Genomic DNA, 20,804 nt, shown 5'->3' with positions numbered 1-20,804 from the left:
TGCACATCACAGGAATTGTGCGGTCGTGCGTCAAGTGTCCGTGGACGTGCAGCTCATTTTCCTGGCCAGGTGGGGTGCCCGCATTCCTCCCTCATAGCCGGATAATACCTGACATCTCAAAGTCTCCACAATCAATGAAAGTTCGTTAAGAATCTCCCTTAATTAATGCCAACTATGAAAGCGTTTGTCGAGCTCATTTTCATTATATAAACGAAGCAGCCACTTTGATTTTTATATAGCCAGGGAGGGCAAAAAAAAATAACGCAAAACACAAAAGCTATAAATATACAAAAGCTGGAGGGAAAACAAAGGCGGCGAGAACGGGAAAACAATGGAAAACATTTTACTGGCTTGTCGCTGCCTTTATTGCCGCCTAATCGCAATGGACCTTGCTCCGAAGTTGTTCTTTTTCCAGGCTGCACTAAGGCAGCATCATCAGTCATGCTACTTCATTATTATAGCTGACACTGCCAACCCATATACCCCACACTCTCGCCAACACCCACTCCATTGACTCCCTCCCTGTCCCTGTCGCTTATAATTCATTTCTATTGTGCCATGTCTGAAAGTCCTTTTTGATCCAGCAGACTTATTTGTCTTGAGGAAACTCGCAGTAAAATTGCTTTTCCTACTACGCGCTCACTTCCTGTTGCCGCTTGTTGCGCTCTCGGGAGCTCTGGAGCTGTGGAGCTGACGCAACTTTTCCATTGTCTTGCTGCGGCGTTTGGGTGGCCAGCCGGAGATGGGGCAAGTCCTGCGAGTCAAGTCCCGGGGATCGGTGTTAATAGACGCCTGCCTGCTGGACTTGCTTGCAACAAGCAGCATCAGCAGCAGGAACTGTGTCAGCATCGAGACACTGCACAAAACAAATAATTCTATTACTTTGGTAAGATGAATCTAAATCATCTAAATCATCTAAAAAGTAATCTTATAATATGTTTCTCTAAGTGCACAAGCCTTAACAGCGGACGCTTCAAGTTGGCTCTTCATTTGTCGCTTTGTGCTTATTGTCACTGCGCCCGGCTTCATTTTCTTGTGATTAATGTCGTCATTAACTGCAATTAACTTTTTTAGTTGCCGTTCGCGACAAATCTTTGCCGTTTTTGCCTGAACTTTGGTCGCCAACTTGACTGGCATGTTGAGCACTGTCAATTTGAGTCCTGGCCTCCATCCTTCACTGGACGTCATCAGTCATGTGTGCTCGTGGTGGAGAGTGTGCGACAACTTAATAGTTTTTGCCCTAATTATTTGTCAAGCATTCTGCTAATGGCCTGGGTCGGCCATCTACGATCCCTATCGCTCCAAAAAAAAAAAGCAACTAAAAATATATCCTTCCAACAGTTTGTCCTTAAAACCAAATCGCACATGAGCTTAAGGAAACTCATTGGGGAAATCGCTTTCGAATGAAACATCTCCAATGCGGGTCTCGACACGGAAAACAGTCGAAAAAGAATTAAAGTTCTATTAATTTCAGGGCATTCTTATCCGTGGGCTAGCCAAGTTCGTCCTTGATTCACCGTTCTCCGGCCTCTGATGGGAGTAATTCCACTCCGGGCAAGTGCACGAAAATGTCCTGCTAAGTACGAAATAAAAGCGCTACGTGTCCTGACGTGCACTTGCCGGGAGTCATAAACTGGCCGACTTTGCAGGAGTCGCGGGATCGTAACTAGAACTACATACAACTGCGATTGCGAATACGAATGAGAGTACAAGAATGGGGAGGGGTGCCGTGGCGACCCATGTGAACTGTGTATTCGCAACGTGGCCTAGAATTATGCTACAAATTTTATAATTTCACACCTAGGCGGAAGGAAGAGCAGCCTCCCAAACGGAAATGGCTCGTAAAACAGCGGCAAACGGCATTGGGAAGTTTTACGCCACGGCTTTGTTGTTTCGTAGCCAGAACTCTGGCTACTTGCTACTTGCCACATATAGCTGCTACATTTTGGGGGTATTTTTTTAGTGCCACTCGGAACGCACACCCACATGGGCACACACAGACCCATACGCCCGCAGCTGGGACTACTGTCTTGCATTTTTGTGTTTTAACTTTCTTACAATAAAGTGATGTTATCTTGTGCTTTCCAGCTACTTTGCGGCTTAGGCAACAGGCGAGTAGGCGTGGTGGGCGGGTGGGCGGTTGGCTTTTGGTGGGAGGTGGTTGACAGGATCTAGGGGAAATTACTCTGTGCTTTATCGTGCATATAAATCTATTTGCTCAGGTGTTTTTAGCTGCTATATGTTTGTGATGACTTTATTTTGCGTTTACCGCCAGCTTTGGCTTCATCTGGCTCTGGCGCTTGGCCTCCGGCACTGCTTTTTCAGCTTTTCTTATTTTTTTGCCACCGCCCGGCCCGAGTCCTTAGAAACCACCTTATTTAGATTGGGCAGGGCGGGGCGGATTGGTTGGAATTTCCTCGATTTTTTTCTGTGGTCTCTAGCGCTATGGAAAAGTTGTAAAAAGGTTTTCACTCAGACCAGATGCGCTGCCAGCTAAGTCGGGAATGTTAAAAAATAAATAAATAAATTTCTATATAAATTTTCTTCCTTAAAGCTTTAATTTAATCATACTTCCACATCCGACCCACGAGTCGTATGCGCAATTTGGTTAAATACGTGACAAAGCCTCTACCGCCTCCGTGCGAAGGCAAATTAAAAGACCCGGGCATTAAGCTAAATGTTTAAAGCACTTAACCGCCATACATGTCATCAGGCAGTATGAAATATTCATACTGGAGCTGGAGCTGGAGCTGAAGCTGGAGCAGCAGGAACAGCAGGACCAATATGTAAGCTCCGTGGCTACGAAATGCTCGGCTCAAGCTTTTAAGCCTTTTTTTTAATGGCTTAACTACAACTAGACAAGGTAGCAGGACACATATGGAGGAGAAAAAGCCTACACAACCCACACACCCTAACACACACACACATACGCACCACAATGCTGTCGTCGCGACCACACAGCATTTACTCAAGGGATTAACTGTAAAGATCTTAATGCCTCTATTTCGACGGTCTTAAGTAAACTTCCGAGTGGGCCAGGGACTGGCCCTAGTCCTACAACTACAAAACCAACAATTACAACAAGAATGTGTGACAAGTCAAGCAGCACCACTGAAGCGAAGCACCCACGCACCACCGCACCACCCTCTGGTTTTTGGCTTTTTATTTGTGTTTGTATTTGGCCCAGTGTTTGTTTTGCCCACTGGCTCCACTCATGCCGACTGCGGCTTCTTCTGATTCAGCACAGCGAGAAAAAAAGGGTTAAAATTTAGGAAAAACTCCACAGGTCAGAATCTTAAAGATTTGATTATAGATGGTCGGTTGAGTACAATTAAGATTCTAGTATATAGCTCAGTATATCAAGTATTTCTCTATCTGTGCTTCTTTCATTGTATGTTTGTGATCCTGTCCCTTTGCTAAGCCTTAAGCAGCACTTCCGCATCCTTGTTTGTGTGCGCCCCTGTGGTCGTTGGGTCTCCTTCCATGGGCATGGGCCTGCTACCGGGTCACATATGCACATTGTCATTGCCAAGTACCACTAATATTATTTACTTTTCGTTAGGATGTGTGTTGTGCCAGCTCAATAGATAAACACGTGTAGCCATCAGCCATTTCTCCGGGCATCGGGGGCATCCTTCTCGGCCTTTCCATAAGCATCCTGCCTCACGGCAACAATTATGCCAAATTAAGTGCAGAAACTTTCGATGGCATTCTTTTAGCCTCGTTGAATAAGCCAAACTTTCATCCGATTCCGAAAACAGAAAATTAAAAAACGTTAAAATTGAAAAATCATGCCGCACCGTCGAGCAGGAAGAAGCGAACAACCAGATGTTGCCCACGGCCGGTAGACGAGCACCGGGGTTGTTATTGAAAAATATAAAGTATCGCCGCAATCTGATTAAAATTACATTTAAATAATAGCAGCAACAACATGGTAGAAACCACGGAGGGCGGAGGAAAAAACACGGAGGAGAAGCCACCGACCACGAGGTATATTCTGTGATGTACGTCAAGCACGAAACTTGCAATTACAGCTTGTAACGCGGTGGCAGGTAAAAAACTTTACAAAACTTTGCAATTGCTTTTCATTGAATTGTTATCGGTAGTCCGGACTCCGGAATACGGATAGGATAAAAATTGACGGAAAAATGACCAAGGCAGCAAATAGAGGAAAACATTTTCCAGTTTAAGATTTGTGGAAAATACACAGCATACTCTAAGTTGGTTTATTGGCTTTTAAATAATAATAATAGTTTGAATTTTAAAGCTAACGACTAGGGATTAGTGTTGGATTCGATGACTTACCGGACATTCACATAAAATTAGTAACAGATTTCATTTATCAATACTTAATCACTTTTGCAATTTGGACCTGTCACTTTCCTGATTTGCAAGTCATTCCATTTTTTCACCTCTTGGAGAAAGCATTCCGGATTGAAAGCCATGTTGTACTACCTGGTCAAATTTATAAAACTTTGCTTCGGCTCTCCTGGGAAAATGTTAAAACACTATCGGAGCCTCGTTGAGGAGTGGAACGACGATCAACGCAGCCGCCAGGTCAATGATGTGGTGTTCGTGACCTGCGAGGGAATTAGGAGCTGCTGGGGACCACACCAGGATCTGGGCTACAAGTGCGACGCCGCCTACTGCTTCAACAATCATGTGAGTCGCATCATTCAGCACATCGACAGGGCCGTGTACTCCATAGATCTGGCGATTTATGCGATGAGTTCTGATCCCATCGGCAAGGCCTTGCACAGGGCCAGCGAACGGGGAGTTCGCATCCGAGTCCTCAGCGAGAGGAACTTTGTCAGGTTGATGGGTACGCACGCCAGATATATGCTAATACGGAAGATTCCGCCTCCCCGTATTCCTACTGGCCGTGAAATGATGATGCATCACAAATTCTGCATTATTGACGGATACCAGTCCCAGAAGGAACTAAACCCGACTAATTCCGATCCCAAACTTTCTGTCTACATGAGTGGCTCGCTCAACTGGGTGTCGCACGCAAAGAGCTGCGACGACCTTCTCATCAGCAGTTCGCCAAAGGTCTCGAAGCGCCTGGAGCAGGAGTTCAACCGTATTTGGAAGGGCCTTGGAATTCTTCCAGGGCAACACCCTAATATTTATAATTATAAGTCTTGACGATTTTATTACAATTACATATTGAGTCAATATAATATGTTTCACTAATGGTAACACTTTGATTCGGGTGTGGGCATGGTATACATAGTTACAGATGTAAGTAATGCTTTTGAACTGACGGCTTTTAGGAGTTCCTCTTCTGCCAGCTCAACTAATCTTATTTCGCAAATAGTACTTAATGAGCTGTATGCACACCTCCGCGTCCTCGGCACTGTCATGACCGGCCTCTGTAATGAATTATTTTTCAATGTGGTTTTAAACAACTTCGAATATAGAGATCTCACCGTTTTCCTGTATAATACGCTTTAGATTCTCAATGCAAAGCGTCTTAAGGGCACGCTTTTTGGGAGGACCCATCTTGTGAGGAAATAGAACCGAGGTGTCTACCACCACTTCGTGAATAAGCTTGAGGGCCTTCAGATCGCTCTCCAGACTGTGGCCCACCAGTACAGTCTTGGCATGAAACATCGACATCAACACGGCCTGAACGTCACGTAACGTTCGAGTCTCCTTGGACAGCATAGCCTCCGTAATGCCCGAGTAACTGAAAGAATCATATTTGTTTAGAATAGATAGAGTTATTAAAAACCAACTTCTAGTTACGTGGTGTTGTAGTCTACAATTTGGTTGTCCGGTTTGACTAGAGCGTCGTAAACGTTCCGTCCATTGATGTCCACTACTGTGACGCGGGTTAGCTCTATTCCATGGGTTGTGTAGCACATTTCACAATCCAATGCGAATATGTCCTTCTTGGTAGAAACATAGTCTTCGTCCCGCTCGATTGTCTTCACAAAACAAGTGAGCTTTTCGGGATCGTAATAATCGCTCACATGGTAGTTGGCGTAGGTACATCCCGGAGTGCCCGCGGGTTGTTGACAGCAGCGGTGCTGGTTATCTGTGAAACCACGCCGATAGCCAGTGCTCTTTGGATGATAGTTGCACATGTCGACTCCGCTATGTTCGTAGATGTCTAGGCTGAAAACTTTGCCGCAACGAGAGCAATATCGTTCTCGTTCGTTGGGGCGTCTGTTGGGACGACAAGCACGAATGACAGCCGTCCCTCGTTTGGCGCCAGGACGTGGATAGCCATTTTCCACCAGCTGCTCCTCCGTCAAACGCAATTCATAAACCATTTCGTAGGCTTTATCGCCTGGCAGGGCATCGAAGGGCTCACCGTTGCTTAAAGAGCCTAGTTTCCTAAAAAGCATGTTAACATTAAATTAGAATATATATTCCATTATAAGGATTAAAAACCTACTCCTTTTTCTCCATGCTCCAGGAGGTAGTGAGGGCTCGCTTGCCGCCCAGCATCATCTCGTGCGACACCGTCTTATTGGCCACACTGGGACGATTACCCGCTTCAATGGCCTCCTTGCGCAGCTTATTGATCGCCAGCATGCAGCTATTCTTGTAGATAGCTGGAGTATTACACTTTTTGAAGACGGCCAGTTCCTCCACCTGCGCTCTCTCCCAGGCATCGGCCAGCTGCGGGTAGATGACAGTGCAGTGCTTCACCATCATCTCATAATACTGCATTCGTATGTTGTAGGATATTTTAGAGCTTTGTGCCTCCAGAATGGTCGGTTTCTCAGCTTGAGTTTCGGTGGCTGCCGGAGCTACTTTATCCAGAGCTGCTGAGGGCTTGTGAGCCACTCTACCAGTGCCCTTAAAAGACTGAGCCGGTGTGAAGGCGGGTTTCTTCTCTGCTTGTAACTCTTCGATCTTCTTCTTGGCCCGTGCTATGGCCACGATGTTCGACACGGGTGCTATGCTACGAGCTGGAAAACAAGCACTGATATAAGCTTTTGTTTTATAAAGTTATAATAGTAGATCTTACCTGATCGAACTGGCGGAGTCAGGGCGCTTCTTGAGATGAGTGGTGTGAGTGTGTTAACCTGCGCCTTGCGCAGGTCCTCCTGCGCTTGACGCACCCGCTCTTGGGCCTGACGCAGCTGCTCGGCAGCGGCCTCAGCGCGCAACTTTTCCTGCCGCCGCAGCTCGGCTCGGCGCTCAAAGATAGCCTGCATTGCATTGCGGATGTGGTTCGGCTTCCCCACGGAAGCTGGCAATACCTGAGGCTTGTTCTTGTCCGCGTTCTCGTGAGCGACGCGACGTTTTTGGATTGCTGCAGTAGCTGCTTCGGTGTAGGCATCGATATCCGGGGAAGAAGCCTTTCGCTTGCGAGAACTATCCGGTGTCACTTCTTCGACCACGTCAGATTTTTGTGCAAACTTATTTTCCAGCTCGTCAAATATCATTTCACACTGACGAACTATCTCTCCCTCCGAGGTGTCGATTTCAAAGTCAAAGTCCATTTCATCAATTTCATCATCTGGAGCAATAGCACTTTCAGTTTCTTTTTCTGCCTCTGGTTCACTTTTGGATGAGCCGGAACTCTTTCCGGACGACGAGCTGCTTTTGGATTTGGAGTGGGAGCTGGAGGAGCTTTTCGACACTGAGCTGGAGCTATGATGACGACTCTTGGATGAGGAGGAACTGGAACTGCTCTTATGCTTGCTGCTGCTGCTGCTGCTTTTACTGCTGGTTTTCTCATCCCGGTGCTTATCGCTACTTGACGACTTCCTACTTGAAGAAGAAGAGCTGGTCGATGACTTGTGCCTGGAAGAACTGGAACTGGAGCTGTGGCGATCTTTTGACCGATCCTTGTCCTTGTGAGATGACTTGCGCCTCTCCTTGTCCTTCTCTGAGTATTTTTCCTCATCCTTTAACTTCTGTTTGTCCTTTTCCTTAGATTTTTCCCTCTCTTGGCCTTTTTCCTCCTTGACTATATTAATGTCTAGTTTGAGCTCCTCATCCCTTTCCCAGGAAGCATCCTTTTCCTTATTTCTGTCCTGATCCTTGCTGGACTTGTCCTCCCATGTACTCTTTGGCTTTTCCTCCGGTTCTTCCGACACTTTCTTTTCATCCAATTCTCCTACGCCAGGTTCATCATCCTGGATTGTATCCAGGGGGTCCTCATGATTTATTACTATCTGAAGTTCCTCATCTTCTTCATTTTCGAGTGCATCGTGCCAATTTCCACCGACGGAACCGTTTGTAAGCGAAGGTCGGGAGGGTACATATTTGGGCGCACTGTCCACGGTCGCCTCCTCTTTCTTCTTTGCCGGTGACGCATTCAGCCCCGGTTTCTCAGGGTGGTACTCGAGTTTAGATTTCTTCTTGGGCCCTATAAGAGGTATCAGCGGCAGTGGAAGAGAGAGAAGCTTTGGCGCCGGCTTGTACACCGGTGCTGGAGCCGGTTCTGTGGGCGGAACGGCATCTGAATCGTCTGCAAACCGGAAGTTGTAAAAAAAATGGTACTGAAGTCGGTCCAAGACAAGCCCTCACCTTTTCGAGCGTGCTTGAAGTGACAAAACGGCCGCCGGCACGATGGGGTATCGCCGGACTCATTGCCGTCGTAATACGGACAAAGAAAATCCTTAAAAAGTCCCGTAGAGGGCAGCATTTGGGCCAAATTCCGGGATTCTAAACTATGAGCGTCCCGATAGCCTTCTGTTCTCAAAATCTGCCCCCCCTCGCTCTCTTCAATTCATCTGTCACAATCATCTGCTCGGCGGAGTGGCCAGACTACCCTAGTATCGATAAAGGGTATCGATAACAGCTTGTTTACAAACATAAGCTGGAGTAAATAAACAACAAATTCTTGAGGTATTATTTGCTTTTTAATTGGGAAAGATTAAACAAATTAAAACTTTTATAATTGTCATTTAATATTAATTAATTTTGAAAAACAATCCTTGTGCGCTGCAAATTTGCCACCGGGCATGGCGGCTTGTATACATAAACAAAGCCAACAAAACTAAATGATAAAAATCATTAATTAAAAGAACAACCAAACTGCAGACTCAACTGCACAAATGAGCCTGATAGCGCTATAGTCGCATTGATACAGGACAATTATGAACTGCATACTTCTGACGATAAGCTCAGGTACAAATTTCATGGCTTATCTTGCGATTTGTTGTTGCGCTCGATTTGAATATAAATAAGCTTATCAGATGTCCACAATGTCTGCGACCCATAGCTATTGGGTTAATATGCTTGGACTTATCAGACTGAGTCAGTGGGAGGCGAATCCCCCGCATCAGCCAGTGATAAGAAGTTCTTTCATGGTGAAATTTAGCCGGATGGCCAACTCTCCGCCGCAGTTCAGTCGTATAACGGCAGTGTAGCGGTTCAGTTGTCTCCGGAGAGCTTAATTTGATCGAGTCCAAAGGTCAGTCGTTGAGACTTCTGTTTAAAATCCAAGTGGAAGCATCTTGTTTCTCTAAAGCTATTATCATCGTGCACGCGCCAAGAAAAAATGCAAAGTCGACTCGTTAGAAACTCAGACTTTGGTCACCTCCCTCGCCCAAATATTAGCAGTAGAACCGCCACCTGGCGACGGTACTTTGGACCCCTGATTTGCGAAAGTGATTCCAGATATATACCCTTTATAGAGAGTTTTACACTTTCATCAAACATGTTAAGAATTAGAAGTGCTTGGAGAACACCTTCTTCATAAATCGTTCATTAAAGAGGAGGGTGTATTTAAAATTAAAAAAATACCTTAGTGTGAAATGTGCCTGTAGTACCTTAAAGGGCATATAGACTTTCGGTTCTGTCTAATATTAAATAACCAATTCTGGAATTATAATCTTGAATTCTTAGCCAAAAGGCCTATGGGGGCCTACCACCAGACCGATGAAATGCTAATCTCAACAGCCACATGATTTTTCCCCCAGATAAACTCAACCATGGATCGGGCGAGCCTATATTTTATGAGTAAGGATGATAAAAATACGTTTGATTTTGACGAGACTCTGCCGCCGTTGCCTCTGCCGGAACTAGAAGACACCTTGGAGAGGTACTATGCCTGTATTAAGCCATTTGGAACGCCAGATGAGTTGGCCCAGGCACGAAAGACCATCGAGGAGTTCAAGAACGGTGTGGGTGCTCAGTTGCACCAGCAACTCAAGCAACGGGCGGCCACCATGAAGAACTGGCTGGGAACCTGGTGGGAGGATTATGCCTACCACCTGACCCGGCTGCCCCTTCTTCCCTACCAACTGATGTCAATGGCGGCCCAGTTGGAGATGGTGGGAGTGCCCGAGACTCCCGAGTATATGCTAAAGGTGAGTCTCTCAAAAGTAAACTTGCGAATATGAAATTTTTTTAGAAAACTTTCTGATATTCGAAATCCCCGCCTTTTCTTTGTTGTTATCTTTATATGTAGGATTGGTTTCAGGTTTATGATGTTACTTTAACAAAGTAGTACATAGATAATGCCTTTTGTTTTGTACAGACGTTATGTATACCTATTGGTCTTTGGAGTGTAGACTATTAATCTTTTTTTATACAATCTTAATCCCCTAATTCCCAGAGCTTAGCCCGGCACATTCACCACACTCTGGAGTTCTGGGATCTGACGCGAAAGTCTAGCATTAAACCTCTATCCTCTAATGGGGGCAAGATCAAGTACTCCTCGGCGTTGTACAAGCGCTTCTTCTCAACATGCCGTGTTCCTGGAATCGAGCAGGACCACATTGAGAAACACTTCCTTACCAAAGACGAAGGCAAGACGCCATCGCACATTCTAATTTCCGGCAAGGGGCGACAGTTCATCTTCGACTGTGTCCACGAAGATGATACGATTCTTACTGCACCTGAGATTCTTGTGGTGATGCAGCGTCTGCGGAGCATCCTGGACTACGAGCCAGAAGGCGCCTGTGTCCCCACACTCAGCCACGACGATCGAACTGCTTGGGCGCATAATCGCAACCGCTTGAGGGAGATATCGGAGGCCAATAAGGAGACTTTGCTACTGGTGGAGAGCGCCAGCATGGAGGTTTGCTGGTACGAGCAGTCGCCAAAGGACTACGAGGAGTCCTCGCAGCTGGGTCTCTTTGGGGACTTGCACTCCCGCTGGGCGGATCGGAGCAGCAGCGTTATTGCCTTTAGAAACGGAAAGTTCAACTGGACGGGAGAGCACAGCTGCTACGACGGTACGGTGAGCATCAGCTATGCCACCTTCATGCAGCTCAGCCACATGGAAGAGGCAGAGCCGGACTGGTCACAAGCTGATGGCAGCAAAGTCGTGGAAATCAAGGAGCTGCAGTTCCAGCTGGACGACAAGCTAAAGAGCGAGATACAACGCGTCCGAAAGGAAATCGATGACAGGGTAAGACATCCTTCCATCCTCCATCATTGAAAGCCATCTAATCAACAAACGTATCCCTCAGGGCATTGATGTAACAGTGACCTTTACGGTTTTCGATGACTACGGCAAGGACTTTATGAAAACCCACCGCCTGCATCCGGACTCCTTTGCTCAGGTGGTCATGCAGTGGGCCTACTACCAAATGCACAAAGAGTAAGCTATTGGAATTTGAAATATTCAGAAACCAAAATAATTTGGATGACTTCTTTACAGAATTGCTCCCACCTACGAGACCGCTCTGATGCGTCAGTACTATGATGGGCGAACGGAGACCCTCCGCTCTTGCACTGCAGCAGTAGCTGATTTCCTTAAGGCCTCATCCAACAAGCAGGTGGGAGAATTGGCTCTGGCCAGAGCTTTTCGAGCCGCTGTCGATGAACACAAGCACTTCATGAACGAGGCCCGAAAGGGACATGGCATAGACAGGCACCTCTTTGGCCTCTGGTGTGTGGCTTACGAAAACAAAATGGAAATTCCCGCCTTCTATGACGATCCTTTATACACTAAGAGTGGTGGCGGTGGTAACTTTGTGCTCTCCACCAGCACTCTCGGCTTCACCGCCAACGTGGGCTATGTGGCGCCCATGCTGTTTGATGGATACGGTGTCTTCTACTCCATAACATCAGAAGCGTAAGAAAATCATATACTTTGAGAGAATCAAGGTTTTTACTAAACAAAGAATGTATTTTTAGGATCTTTATCAATACCACCGCATACCGGGATAGTATTAAAACCAGTGCCCGTAAATTCAACGACATTTTCAAGGATTCCTTCCGTCGCATCAGCGTCCTCTTGGAGCAGTTGGCCAAGGAGTCTAAGCTCTAAGCTCTCTTTTATTTTAAGATTAAAAACTATGCATATTTTCTACCCCACCACTTTGACTTCCGAATTTACTTTCAAAAAAAAGAAAAAAAAGCAACTAATAGATTTCAGAAATCTTTTCAAAATACTATTTTAAAATTGGAAGAATTGTAATTGGTTTATAGGAATAATTCATCACTTTATATAGAAAGTAAAATCGGAAGAATATATATTACTTTAAGTAGTTTTTAAGAAAAAAAATGTGTCAGCATTCCAAAGATTTGTGGTTTTGTGTTAAACGTTTATTTAAATTCAATGTTCGATTAGATTTTCAATACATTTCACGTGTTTCAACTTTAAAATGCGGCTAAATAAGCTAAGCGCCCAGCCGCTCAAATACGTTCAACACTTCATGACTTCAGAGTTGATAAGCGAGCGCCGCAGCTGGTCCTAGAGGCTACATACAAATTAAATGGTGCTTACGCCGGATTATTATTCATTCTATATACGCATACTTGACGTTAGTAAGTTCGATTATCTGGGAGCTAAATGCTAATTACACTTGCTTACTGTGTTTCTACAAATCAAATGGAGTTTATCGAGTCCCAGACCCGACAATAAGAATGGGGGGATGGGGGAAAAAAAAAGCTTCGATGAGCTGAGTACGTCTTGGTTAGTGCGACGGATTGGGAGGCCGAAAGTAGCCAGCGTTCGGCGACAGCAGCGAGAAGCCCGAGGATGGGTTAGGTGCTCTCCGTTGAACTCGTCGCTGCTGCACGCTGGCATAGAGGTGCACTCATTCCTGCCCAGATGCCGCAACCGCCTGTAGGTTTTGTTCACCAGCTGGGGCAGGTGGTACATCGTCCTTTGAAGCAGGAGCTCCAGCAGTGGCTGCGCCTTCCCCAGTTCCCGATGTCTGGAAAGCCGGTCGCTGCACAAACATATTGTCGATAATATGGTCTATGTTGTCTGAGGCTCCTTCTTCCTTGGCATTAGCTGCAGTTCCTCCATTACCGCCCGAATTAGTTGCTCCGGCTGAGGCAGCTCCACCCTGTCCCGGTCTTGACTTGTGTTTCTCAGATGGCGGCAGAATGGGAATCGCATTGGTTGGTCTTCGTTGGGGCAGTGAAGTAGGCCGGTTAGTGGGCTGTGCTGGCGGCACAAAGTATGTTGTTCCTCCGACTGTGTTGTAGTTCTGATAGGATTGCGATGGCTGAGCTTGTGGTGCCTGAGCTGAAGGCGGTGCCGCAGCAGGAGTCTGCGCCTGGGCGTAGGCTACAGCTGCCGGAGTAGTTGGCAAGTATGCGGCGCTGGCCGGATTTACATACGGCGTCTGTGGAACAGGCACAGGCACCGGCACTGGTACCGATACCGGTACCGGCTCCGTTCCCGTCACGTAGTAGGGTGCTCCCTGAGCCTGAGGGTATGCGGCTGCCGGAGGACCGTGAGATTTGGGAGGCGCTGGCACCGTCCCCGCCGTGTTTGGTCCCAATTGCATCGTCTGCAGCTGAGCTTGAAGCTCTTGCTGCTGGTAAGCTATCTGCATGAGCACATGGGGGTCCTGGATCATGATCTGTGATGGGGGCTGGTGGTGCAGTTGTTGTTGCAACTGCTGCTGCTGCTGTTGTTGCTCAGCGAGATGTTGGTTCGCTTCTTGTTGAGAGCGTCGCAGACTGTACCGCTTTGGAGCATTCCTTGGCTCCTGATGCAAGGGCGCCGGCTGCTGTTGGTTCTGGTTCTGACTGGCCACCGAGTGCATCTGGACACTACCAACGTGGCTAGGATCGTTTCGCTGCTGCACTTGTTGGAGTCGCTGCGAAAGGTTGGTTGTCGAAAGCGGTGTCTGGGGCGCCAGCTGCTGTTGTTGTTGCTGCTGCGGTGGCTGGCGCTGTTGGTGCTGCTGTTGCTTTTGCTGCTGCGGCTGCTGTTGCGGCTGCTGCTGCTGATTGGAGCGTGGTGTGCTCTGAATTTGGTTGCGGTTGTCTTGTTCTCGTTCTCTCTCACGTGGCTGCTGTCCACGATTGGACTTTGGCTTGAACTCCATGGCATTTTGCCGTCCCGGTCCTCCGTTCATTCGTCCGTAATTTCGGTTTTTAGGCTCACGGTCGCGGTCACGTTCACGATCCCGCTCCCTCTCCCTTTCCTGTGACTTGTGGGGATTGGAGCTGGCAGGTGGAGCCTGCTGTTTGTCAACTACAGCACTTCCAGTGCCAGCGGATCGGCGATTCTCCTTTTCCTCGCGTAAGGATGAAGTGCGCGGAACTCGAGGTTTCCTCTCGTTCAGCGCCGGGAAGTCTTGAGGACGCGGTAACTTCCTCTCCTTGTTACTCGCCTTAAGGTAAGCCTGCTCGTCCTCCCAGTTTCTTGAGTATTTGCTTGGGCCTCGTGTATAGCGCCGTCGGCGACGGGCACGAGGCGGTGCGTCTTCATTTCGGATGTCGTATCCGTACGTCTGCAATAGTTCGGCCCGTGTTTTAGGCGCCTGTTCGCTGGCCTCAAAACGGTCGTGGGACCAACGATCTCCTCCCGATGCCGGCTGCCACTTGCGCATCGTCTTAGAAGCCTGCGAAATTTGTGGGGTTTGACCCGAAGGTGTGACTCCAGTTGCAGCCGAGCTATTTTGTTCTCCATTATGTTCAGGCTGCTGTTGAACGCTGTTCTCCGGCTCAACTAGCACTTCGCCCACGTCCTCCGCGGTTCGGTCGTCGTGCTCATAGAATGTGCCTCTTTTGGGTATATACTGAGGATTGCTGCGATCCTCGTCTACTTTCTTCTGGGCCTCACTATCGGTAACTGAGCGGTCCAAGGCGTGCTCTCCGTCACCATCATCCGTCTCGCTCCCGGCGTCGTCCTCCTCATCAGTCTCCGTCTCCTCTTCACTGCCACTGCCGCTTCGGCTGCCACTACCACTCCGGCTAACGCTCTCATCGTCGTCGTAATCGTCACCTCCTTCCAAGTCGCTGGCCGTATCGTACTCGGAGTCGTGCGGATGCGAGTTGTTGCTCGAAGGCTCCTGGGTGGGCGAGGTGCCCAGCTCCACAGTTGCTTCATCCGTTGGCGAACCTTTGGGGCTAACATTTGTAGGCGTGGCCTGGGGAATGTCAGTCGGCGGTGCGGCCGTCGGTTTCTCCACTTCGGCCATCGCGTGGAATCTCTTCGATTTTCTACTCGCTGCTGGTTCTCCTGCTTTGCTGCTGCAGATAAAAGACTCTCGGTACTTGTCTGCATTCCGGGGGTTTTCAGATATAAACTTACGTGGGTTTTCAGTTTCGCAACTTGAACCTTGGATTTGTATGCTTTTTTTTTACAATCGTTATGAAAAATCTTTTTTTGCCAAAGTTTTCTCGACAACAACGCAATCAGAAAATAGAAAGTGTCTAGGGTTACCTTTCTCTTCGCCGCAGTGTTGCAAAATATTTGTTCAAGCAGCAAAAAAGGAAGGAAACTCTAAAAACGTTGTCCAGCTCTGGATACAGTGAATATTCGAGAAATAACATGTTTTTTAATTCTACCCTACATATATCTTACATTTTTTTAATTTGCTTTTTAAAATTGTTTTTAATTTAATTATTTTTTTTTAAATACTGATTAAATACTGAAAAGATAGGCTTATATATCTCCGTTCAATTTAGACCTGTTAAAAAAAAAACCAAGATAAAGGGGATATTTTCATATAATAAGAGAGATACGAAATAATGCATAAATGTTAAGTTTCATTGTCTTTAAATTATTAATCTTAGAAACTCAATATGAAAAGTATATTAGCTTTAATTTTTTTAATTAAATTAATTAATAAATAAATACATTTTCAATGGTTACTCTAATGACCTTTCGCTAACCACCTGGCCACATTGCAGAACCAGCTGTTGGATGAGACACGAAACTCACACAGTGGCGACAAGAAAAGAGAGCGGCGGAAGAATTGGAATTAAAGCGAGTGGCTGATTAATTAATTGAATCTGAGCTGTCTACGAAACACAACACAAGAAGATGTCGAAGTTTCTGGGCGTGCCCCTTAAGAAGCCGTCGGAGGTGGACGTGGTCAAGCCGCTGAACAATCTCATCCAGAGCACCTACAACGGGGCCACGGAGGAGGAGAAGGCCAAGTACGCCGAAGCTGTAAATGAGTTTTCGAAACAACGCAATACGGCCATTTGGAAGTTCTTCGAGAAGTACGAGGCGTCGCTGGAAATTGTTTATGCGTGAGTACTCCTTGGAAGTCGTTGTGGGCTTTTTTCCGGGAGCCTCCGGGCTATGACTCACCTATCGAGATACAGTGGGGTCTAATCACAGTCGTAGCACCACCACCTGTATATCTGTATGTGAGTCTGCTTGTCCGATATAAACAAGCTTCTCGGATGACGTCGTCGCTAATGGACATAATTTGACTCTGTTTTTTGCAGATATTATGACCAGATTTGTGCCCTCGAGACAAAGATTTCGGCTAGTGAACTGCAGATACCCTTCAAGTGGAAAGATGCTTTCGATAAAGGCTCTATATTCGGTGGCAAAATCAGCCTCAGTGAGTGATTCATAGGGTTTAACATATTTCACCATTAACCACACGTTAACTTTCCAATAGCTCACACATCTCTCCTGTACGAGAAGGTCTGCGTGCTCTTTAATATTGCCGCCTTGCAAAGCAGCATTGCCGCTAGCCAGCAATTGGATACGGATGAGGGTCTGAAGTTGGCCATTAAACTGTTGCAACAGAGCGCCGGTATATTCCAGTATCTTAAGGGCGCTACACCAGCAGCTGTTCCGTCCGAGCCCACGCCTGATATCAGCCAGGACACGCTAGTCGTTCTGCAGGCTCTGATGGTTGCCCAAGCGCAGGAGGTGTTTATTCTAAAGGCCATTAAGGGTAAAGAATGCCACTATATAGTTTCCAATCCCTCGATTTATAACTTTTTTTATTTTCCTTTTCAGACAACATGAAGGATCTGATAATAGCCAAGCTGTGCTGCCAAGGCGAGGAGCTCTACGCCGATGTACTGCGTGCCATGCAAAAGGAGTCTGTGCGTAGTTTGTGGGACAAGGAGTGGATACCCACGATCGCTGGAAAGCAGGCCGGTTTTCATGCACTGACCCAGCTCTACCAGAGCTATGTATGTCGGGCCGGAAAAAAGATAGGCGAAGAGATCGCTCGCTTGCGCAATGCGGTGGATCTCTTCAAGGCGGCGCAGTCTCGTGGTGGTAACGAGACGTATCTGGATGACTACTTCAGCAAAGCCAAGCGCAACCTGGCCGAGTCCGTTAAGGACAACGAGTTTATCTATAACGAGATGATCCCCGAGCTTAGCTCTCTGGCTTCGCCAGGCAAGGCCCAGCTGGCCAAGCCTCTTCCCATTGCTGCGCCCTTAGCTGCTAACTTCAAAGACATTTTCACCAGTTTGGTGCCCGTTGAACTGCATCGCGCTCTTACCGCCTCCGATATGCGTCGCAACGAAATCGTAAACGTTGAGATCATTAAGCTGCGAGAGTCCACTCAAACCTTGAATGCCGTCCTGGCTAGCTTGAATCTCCCAGCTGCCGTGGAAACAGCAGATGGTAACAGCGGCCTGCCTCCTTCCCTGCAGGACAAAGCCAACGAAGTGCGTCAAAAGGGCGGCATCGATAACATTCAGACTCTGTTGAAGGACCTTCCGGAGCTTCTCGATCGCAACCGTGAGATTCTTGACGAAACCGAGCGACTTCTTGATGAAGAGCGCGATTCAGACAACCAACTGCGAGCTCAGTTTAAGGAGCGTTGGACCCGCATCGGTTCCGATAAACTCACAGAGATGTTCCGCACCAACGCCAAGAAGTACCGCGAAGTGATTAACAACGCTATTGAGGCTGATAAGGTTGTGCGCCAGAAGTTCGAAACCAATCAGAAGGGCATCCAACTGTTGTCCCTGCCACCCGATCAAATCCAGCAATCACTCCCCTCGTCCAGTGGTAGTGTAGACCCCAACTGTTCCAGCGTGCAGCGCCTGAAAAAACTGATGGAGGACGTGGAGACCATTAAGGCTGAGCGTGAAGCCGTAGAATCCGAACTTAAAGCCGCCACATTTGACATGAAGGACGAGTTTCTGCTGGCCTTGCAGAAAGATGGTGCTATCGATGAGCCGGCATTGTCTCTGGCCCGCATCGGTCAGGTTCTAAATCCATTGCAGCAGCAGGTTCGCGAGAGCGTTGAGCGCCAAAAATCATTGGTTTCTGAAATTCAGAGTGCTCATGCCGCCTTTGTTTCTGAAACCGGGAACTGCGGCAGTTCAAGGGATACCTTGTACCAGGAACTTGCCACTGCCTACGATAGCTATGTGGAGCTATCCGGAAATCTGCAGGAGGGCACTAAATTCTACAACGACCTCACTCAGCTGCTGGTCGTTTTCCAGAACAAGATCAGCGACTTTGTGTTCGCTCGCAAGACCGAGAAGGAAGAGCTGCTTAAGGACTTGACCACTGAGTCCAGTCGCCAGGCCTGTCCCGCCACTCCGGCTCTGCCATCCCATTACGCCTCTACTTCTGGCAGTGGAAGCGGTAAGTCATTATCTTTCATAAGCTAAGGAATGGTATATGAAATTGGTTTCCTCAGATATTCCAGCAGGATCTGCACCGAATGTGCCGCCAGCTACACCTGCAATGACCGCTCCATACCCGGCTCAAATGCAAGGCATGCCAGTTCCCTACGGAGCCCAACCAAACGTTCCGTATCCAACTTACGTGCCGCCGCCCATGCCTCAGAGCTTCAATCCGTACGCCACCTTGCCGTATCCGGGCAGTAAGTTGAAAATAGCTTCTGAAAATAAGAATCCTAATTACTTTTTATTGTTCCTACAGATTACCAGTACCCTGGTTTTCCACAAGGACCCCCGCCCGGACATTACGGCACCTATCCCGGTAGTTATGCCACCCAGCAAGGTGGATATCCGAACCAGAAGCCCCCAGGATGGTAAATAACCCCACAAATACACAAGCTTATGTCCACATTTACGCAGGATCGATCGCATGGGAGAGCCTTGGATGAGTGGTGGGGAATGAAACGAGATGGGATGGACGGTATTAGGCATTTAATGCTCCGCATTCTGATTCTGTTTGAAAATTGTATCATAAATGTTGAAGGCTTTTTGGATTTTAATCTCATATATGCAACAATATTATCACGTATCACAGTAAACGTTTGTCTTAGACTTATTAAAAAAAAGCTACACACTGTCGTTTTGCAATCTCCGAAAGAATTCACGCTTCATTCCGGCAATAACCCGTGGAGCACACATGCTGCTGACCAGAAACTCGCAGGTGGAGCTTATGGGCGACGACTCCGATGGATTTTGAGAGTTCGGTTTGATCCTCTTTGAGTTATTCTCCAGCAATAACCTGTATTCCTCTGATGGCATCACCTCCAGCGGCTTAATGGTTAAGTTCATATTCCTACGCAGATTCCGGCAGTCTGTTGCATTGAGGTAATCACTGTCCCAAAGCTTTCGGTTATCCTGACCGCTCTCCATGTTCTGAACAGCCCGCTCGAACTGCGCAAAGAGCTCGCTGGGAGTCGAGACAACATCCTCCAGCTGGTTGGGATTCAACAGGTACTCCTTCAACTGATCGCTTTCGCCCTTCACGAAGCTTTCTACAATGTGCTTGACCAAGAATTCGTCCAGTGCCAGGTCCATGTCGGCTTTAAGTGGGACCCAGTAGTTAACGCTTAGAGAAGTGGACAAAGCCTCCACGTAGTGCCACCAATGGCGTGGAACAATAAGAACGTCGCCTGCTTGAAGGTTACAATGATGGGCATATGGAGCTAGTGTTTTGTAATGGTGCATCTTCTCTGGAGCGGGCGCATAGAAGTTCTCCAGGCAGTAAACACTGGACTCTTCGTAGGGAATCCGTGTACTTTGAAGAGGAGTCTCCGGGGGGAATAGTAGCCAGGACTTGCTGCCATGCACTTGCACCACAACGTTTACACCGAAGGTATCGTAGTGGCAAGGGGTATTCGCTTGTTCCGACCCAAGCCACAGGGCGAAGTCGTCACCGTGATCAGGAAAACCAAAGCAAGCAAAGTCAATGCCCCGTCGACAATTGGCGGGTAACTCCTGAGCTCTTTTATACTGGAACGCTGCCCAGTGAGTTTGTTCCTCATCCAGCTCGCCATATTCCCGGAGAAACTGTTGCATGCTCGTCAACTGATTGTCTCGTGTCCGCTTCCTCTCCCACTGAGGTGTGCTGCAGTCCGTCAGTCCCATGAGCTCAAAAGCCGGCGGTTGGGACGACTCCCGGTCGAACCTTTCGCACCAGTCATGCAGCGAGCCTTCAAAGCACTCCCAGTTCAGCGGAAAGTCGTTAATAATGAGTGGCACGCTGGTGTTTAGGATCAGATCTCGAAGTTTGGAGCTCCGTGACATTTTGTCAAGACAACGCTTTGAACAGGGCTGCCAGACTGCAAGATGGCAACAGTATTGTCGAAATTTTGACCTCCAATAGTACAAAAATTAGCTTTAAGGTAGTTTTACCTACCTTTAAGTCGTTTTTAATTTCTTTAAGTCATATTTTATATATTTTATCTACTGTCAGATCTACTTATAAAACCTACACCGCTTGGCAGCCCTTCGCAAATCGATTCTATCTATTGGCGCGAGAATTCAAAAATTTA

General features: G+C 47.4%; 6 protein-coding genes across 7 annotated transcripts; 3 read left to right on the top strand and 3 right to left on the bottom strand.

Annotated features, from left to right (window-relative positions):
- The first annotated feature begins 4,497 nt into the window (after window positions 1-4,497).
- On the top strand, window positions 4,498-5,148 carry LOC108134460 (mitochondrial cardiolipin hydrolase-like). The gene has a single exon (XM_017254773.3). The coding sequence runs from the start codon at window positions 4,498-4,500 to the stop codon at window positions 5,146-5,148; it is 651 nt and encodes a 216-aa protein (XP_017110262.3).
- LOC108134457 (RNA exonuclease 1 homolog) lies at window positions 5,129-8,713 on the bottom strand. Its single transcript, XM_017254767.3, has 6 exons — window positions 8,497-8,713; window positions 6,986-8,437; window positions 6,407-6,926; window positions 5,752-6,345; window positions 5,433-5,692; window positions 5,129-5,375 (listed from the first exon to the last, which is right to left on the bottom strand). The coding sequence occupies exons 1-6, from the start codon at window positions 8,612-8,614 to the stop codon at window positions 5,296-5,298; spliced, it is 3,024 nt and encodes a 1,007-aa protein (XP_017110256.2). The 5' UTR covers window positions 8,615-8,713; the 3' UTR covers window positions 5,129-5,295.
- Window positions 8,714-8,836: 123 nt separating this feature from the next.
- Window positions 8,837-12,508, top strand: CROT (Carnitine O-octanoyltransferase). 2 transcript variants are annotated; one of them, XM_017254770.3, is made up of 6 exons: window positions 8,837-9,099; window positions 9,894-10,283; window positions 10,532-11,329; window positions 11,391-11,521; window positions 11,582-11,998; window positions 12,061-12,508. In XM_017254770.3, the coding sequence occupies exons 2-6, from the start codon at window positions 9,906-9,908 to the stop codon at window positions 12,191-12,193; spliced, it is 1,857 nt and encodes a 618-aa protein (XP_017110259.2). In that variant the 5' UTR covers window positions 8,837-9,099; window positions 9,894-9,905; the 3' UTR covers window positions 12,194-12,508. The 2 variants fall into 2 exon arrangements, with proteins under 2 accessions (XP_017110259.2, XP_017110258.2); XM_017254769.3 differs by lacking the exon at window positions 8,837-9,099 and adding an exon at window positions 9,171-9,385.
- On the bottom strand, window positions 12,450-15,577 carry btz (CASC3 exon junction complex subunit). The gene is made up of 2 exons (XM_017254768.2): window positions 15,425-15,577; window positions 12,450-15,363 (listed from the first exon to the last, which is right to left on the bottom strand). The coding sequence occupies exon 2, from the start codon at window positions 15,309-15,311 to the stop codon at window positions 12,966-12,968; it is 2,346 nt and encodes a 781-aa protein (XP_017110257.2). The 5' UTR covers window positions 15,312-15,363; window positions 15,425-15,577; the 3' UTR covers window positions 12,450-12,965.
- A 454-nt stretch (window positions 15,578-16,031) lies between these two features.
- Window positions 16,032-19,358, top strand: ALiX (programmed cell death 6-interacting protein-like protein AliX). Its single transcript, XM_017231307.3, has 6 exons — window positions 16,032-16,371; window positions 16,573-16,691; window positions 16,752-17,033; window positions 17,099-18,694; window positions 18,750-18,935; window positions 18,995-19,358. The coding sequence occupies exons 1-6, from the start codon at window positions 16,160-16,162 to the stop codon at window positions 19,108-19,110; spliced, it is 2,511 nt and encodes an 836-aa protein (XP_017086796.2). The 5' UTR covers window positions 16,032-16,159; the 3' UTR covers window positions 19,111-19,358.
- HSPBAP1 (HSPB1 associated protein 1) lies at window positions 19,208-20,757 on the bottom strand. Its single transcript, XM_043212023.2, has 2 exons — window positions 20,669-20,757; window positions 19,208-20,591 (listed from the first exon to the last, which is right to left on the bottom strand). Exon 2 carries the CDS (start codon window positions 20,554-20,556, stop codon window positions 19,360-19,362), a length of 1,197 nt encoding a protein of 398 aa, XP_043067958.1. The 5' UTR covers window positions 20,557-20,591; window positions 20,669-20,757; the 3' UTR covers window positions 19,208-19,359.
- Window positions 20,758-20,804: the final 47 nt, after the last annotated feature.

Source organism: Drosophila bipectinata, chromosome 3R (assembly GCF_030179905.1).
Source record: "Drosophila bipectinata strain 14024-0381.07 chromosome 3R, DbipHiC1v2, whole genome shotgun sequence".
Lineage (NCBI taxonomy): Eukaryota > Metazoa > Arthropoda > Insecta > Diptera > Drosophilidae > Drosophila > Drosophila bipectinata.
The sequence above is the reverse complement of the archived record's forward strand: the minus strand, read 5'-3'. Positions and strand labels throughout refer to the sequence as shown.

Excerpts from the sequence above, each read along its gene's own strand:
- LOC108134460 (XM_017254773.3), top strand. The coding sequence starts at position 4,498 with ATGTTAAAACACTATCGGAGCCTCGTTGAGGAGTGGAACGACGATCAA.
- LOC108134457 (XM_017254767.3), bottom strand. The coding sequence starts at position 8,614 with ATGCTGCCCTCTACGGGACTTTTTAAGGATTTTCTTTGTCCGTATTAC. Across the intron at positions 8,438-8,496 it reads CTTCAAGCACGCTCGAAAAG|ACGATTCAGATGCCGTTCCG; the intron begins GTGAGGGCTTGT and ends TCCGGTTTGCAG. Across the intron at positions 5,376-5,432 it reads GCGTATTATACAGGAAAACG|AGGCCGGTCATGACAGTGCC; the intron begins GTGAGATCTCTA and ends AATTCATTACAG.
- CROT (XM_017254770.3), top strand. The coding sequence starts at position 9,906 with ATGGATCGGGCGAGCCTATATTTTATGAGTAAGGATGATAAAAATACG. Across the intron at positions 11,330-11,390 it reads GAAAGGAAATCGATGACAGG|GGCATTGATGTAACAGTGAC; the intron begins GTAAGACATCCT and ends CGTATCCCTCAG. Across the intron at positions 11,522-11,581 it reads TACTACCAAATGCACAAAGA|AATTGCTCCCACCTACGAGA; the intron begins GTAAGCTATTGG and ends ACTTCTTTACAG.
- btz (XM_017254768.2), bottom strand. The coding sequence starts at position 15,311 with ATGGCCGAAGTGGAGAAACCGACGGCCGCACCGCCGACTGACATTCCC.
- ALiX (XM_017231307.3), top strand. The coding sequence starts at position 16,160 with ATGTCGAAGTTTCTGGGCGTGCCCCTTAAGAAGCCGTCGGAGGTGGAC. Across the intron at positions 16,372-16,572 it reads TCGCTGGAAATTGTTTATGC|ATATTATGACCAGATTTGTG; the intron begins GTGAGTACTCCT and ends TGTTTTTTGCAG. Across the intron at positions 16,692-16,751 it reads CGGTGGCAAAATCAGCCTCA|CTCACACATCTCTCCTGTAC; the intron begins GTGAGTGATTCA and ends ACTTTCCAATAG.
- HSPBAP1 (XM_043212023.2), bottom strand. The coding sequence starts at position 20,556 with ATGTCACGGAGCTCCAAACTTCGAGATCTGATCCTAAACACCAGCGTG.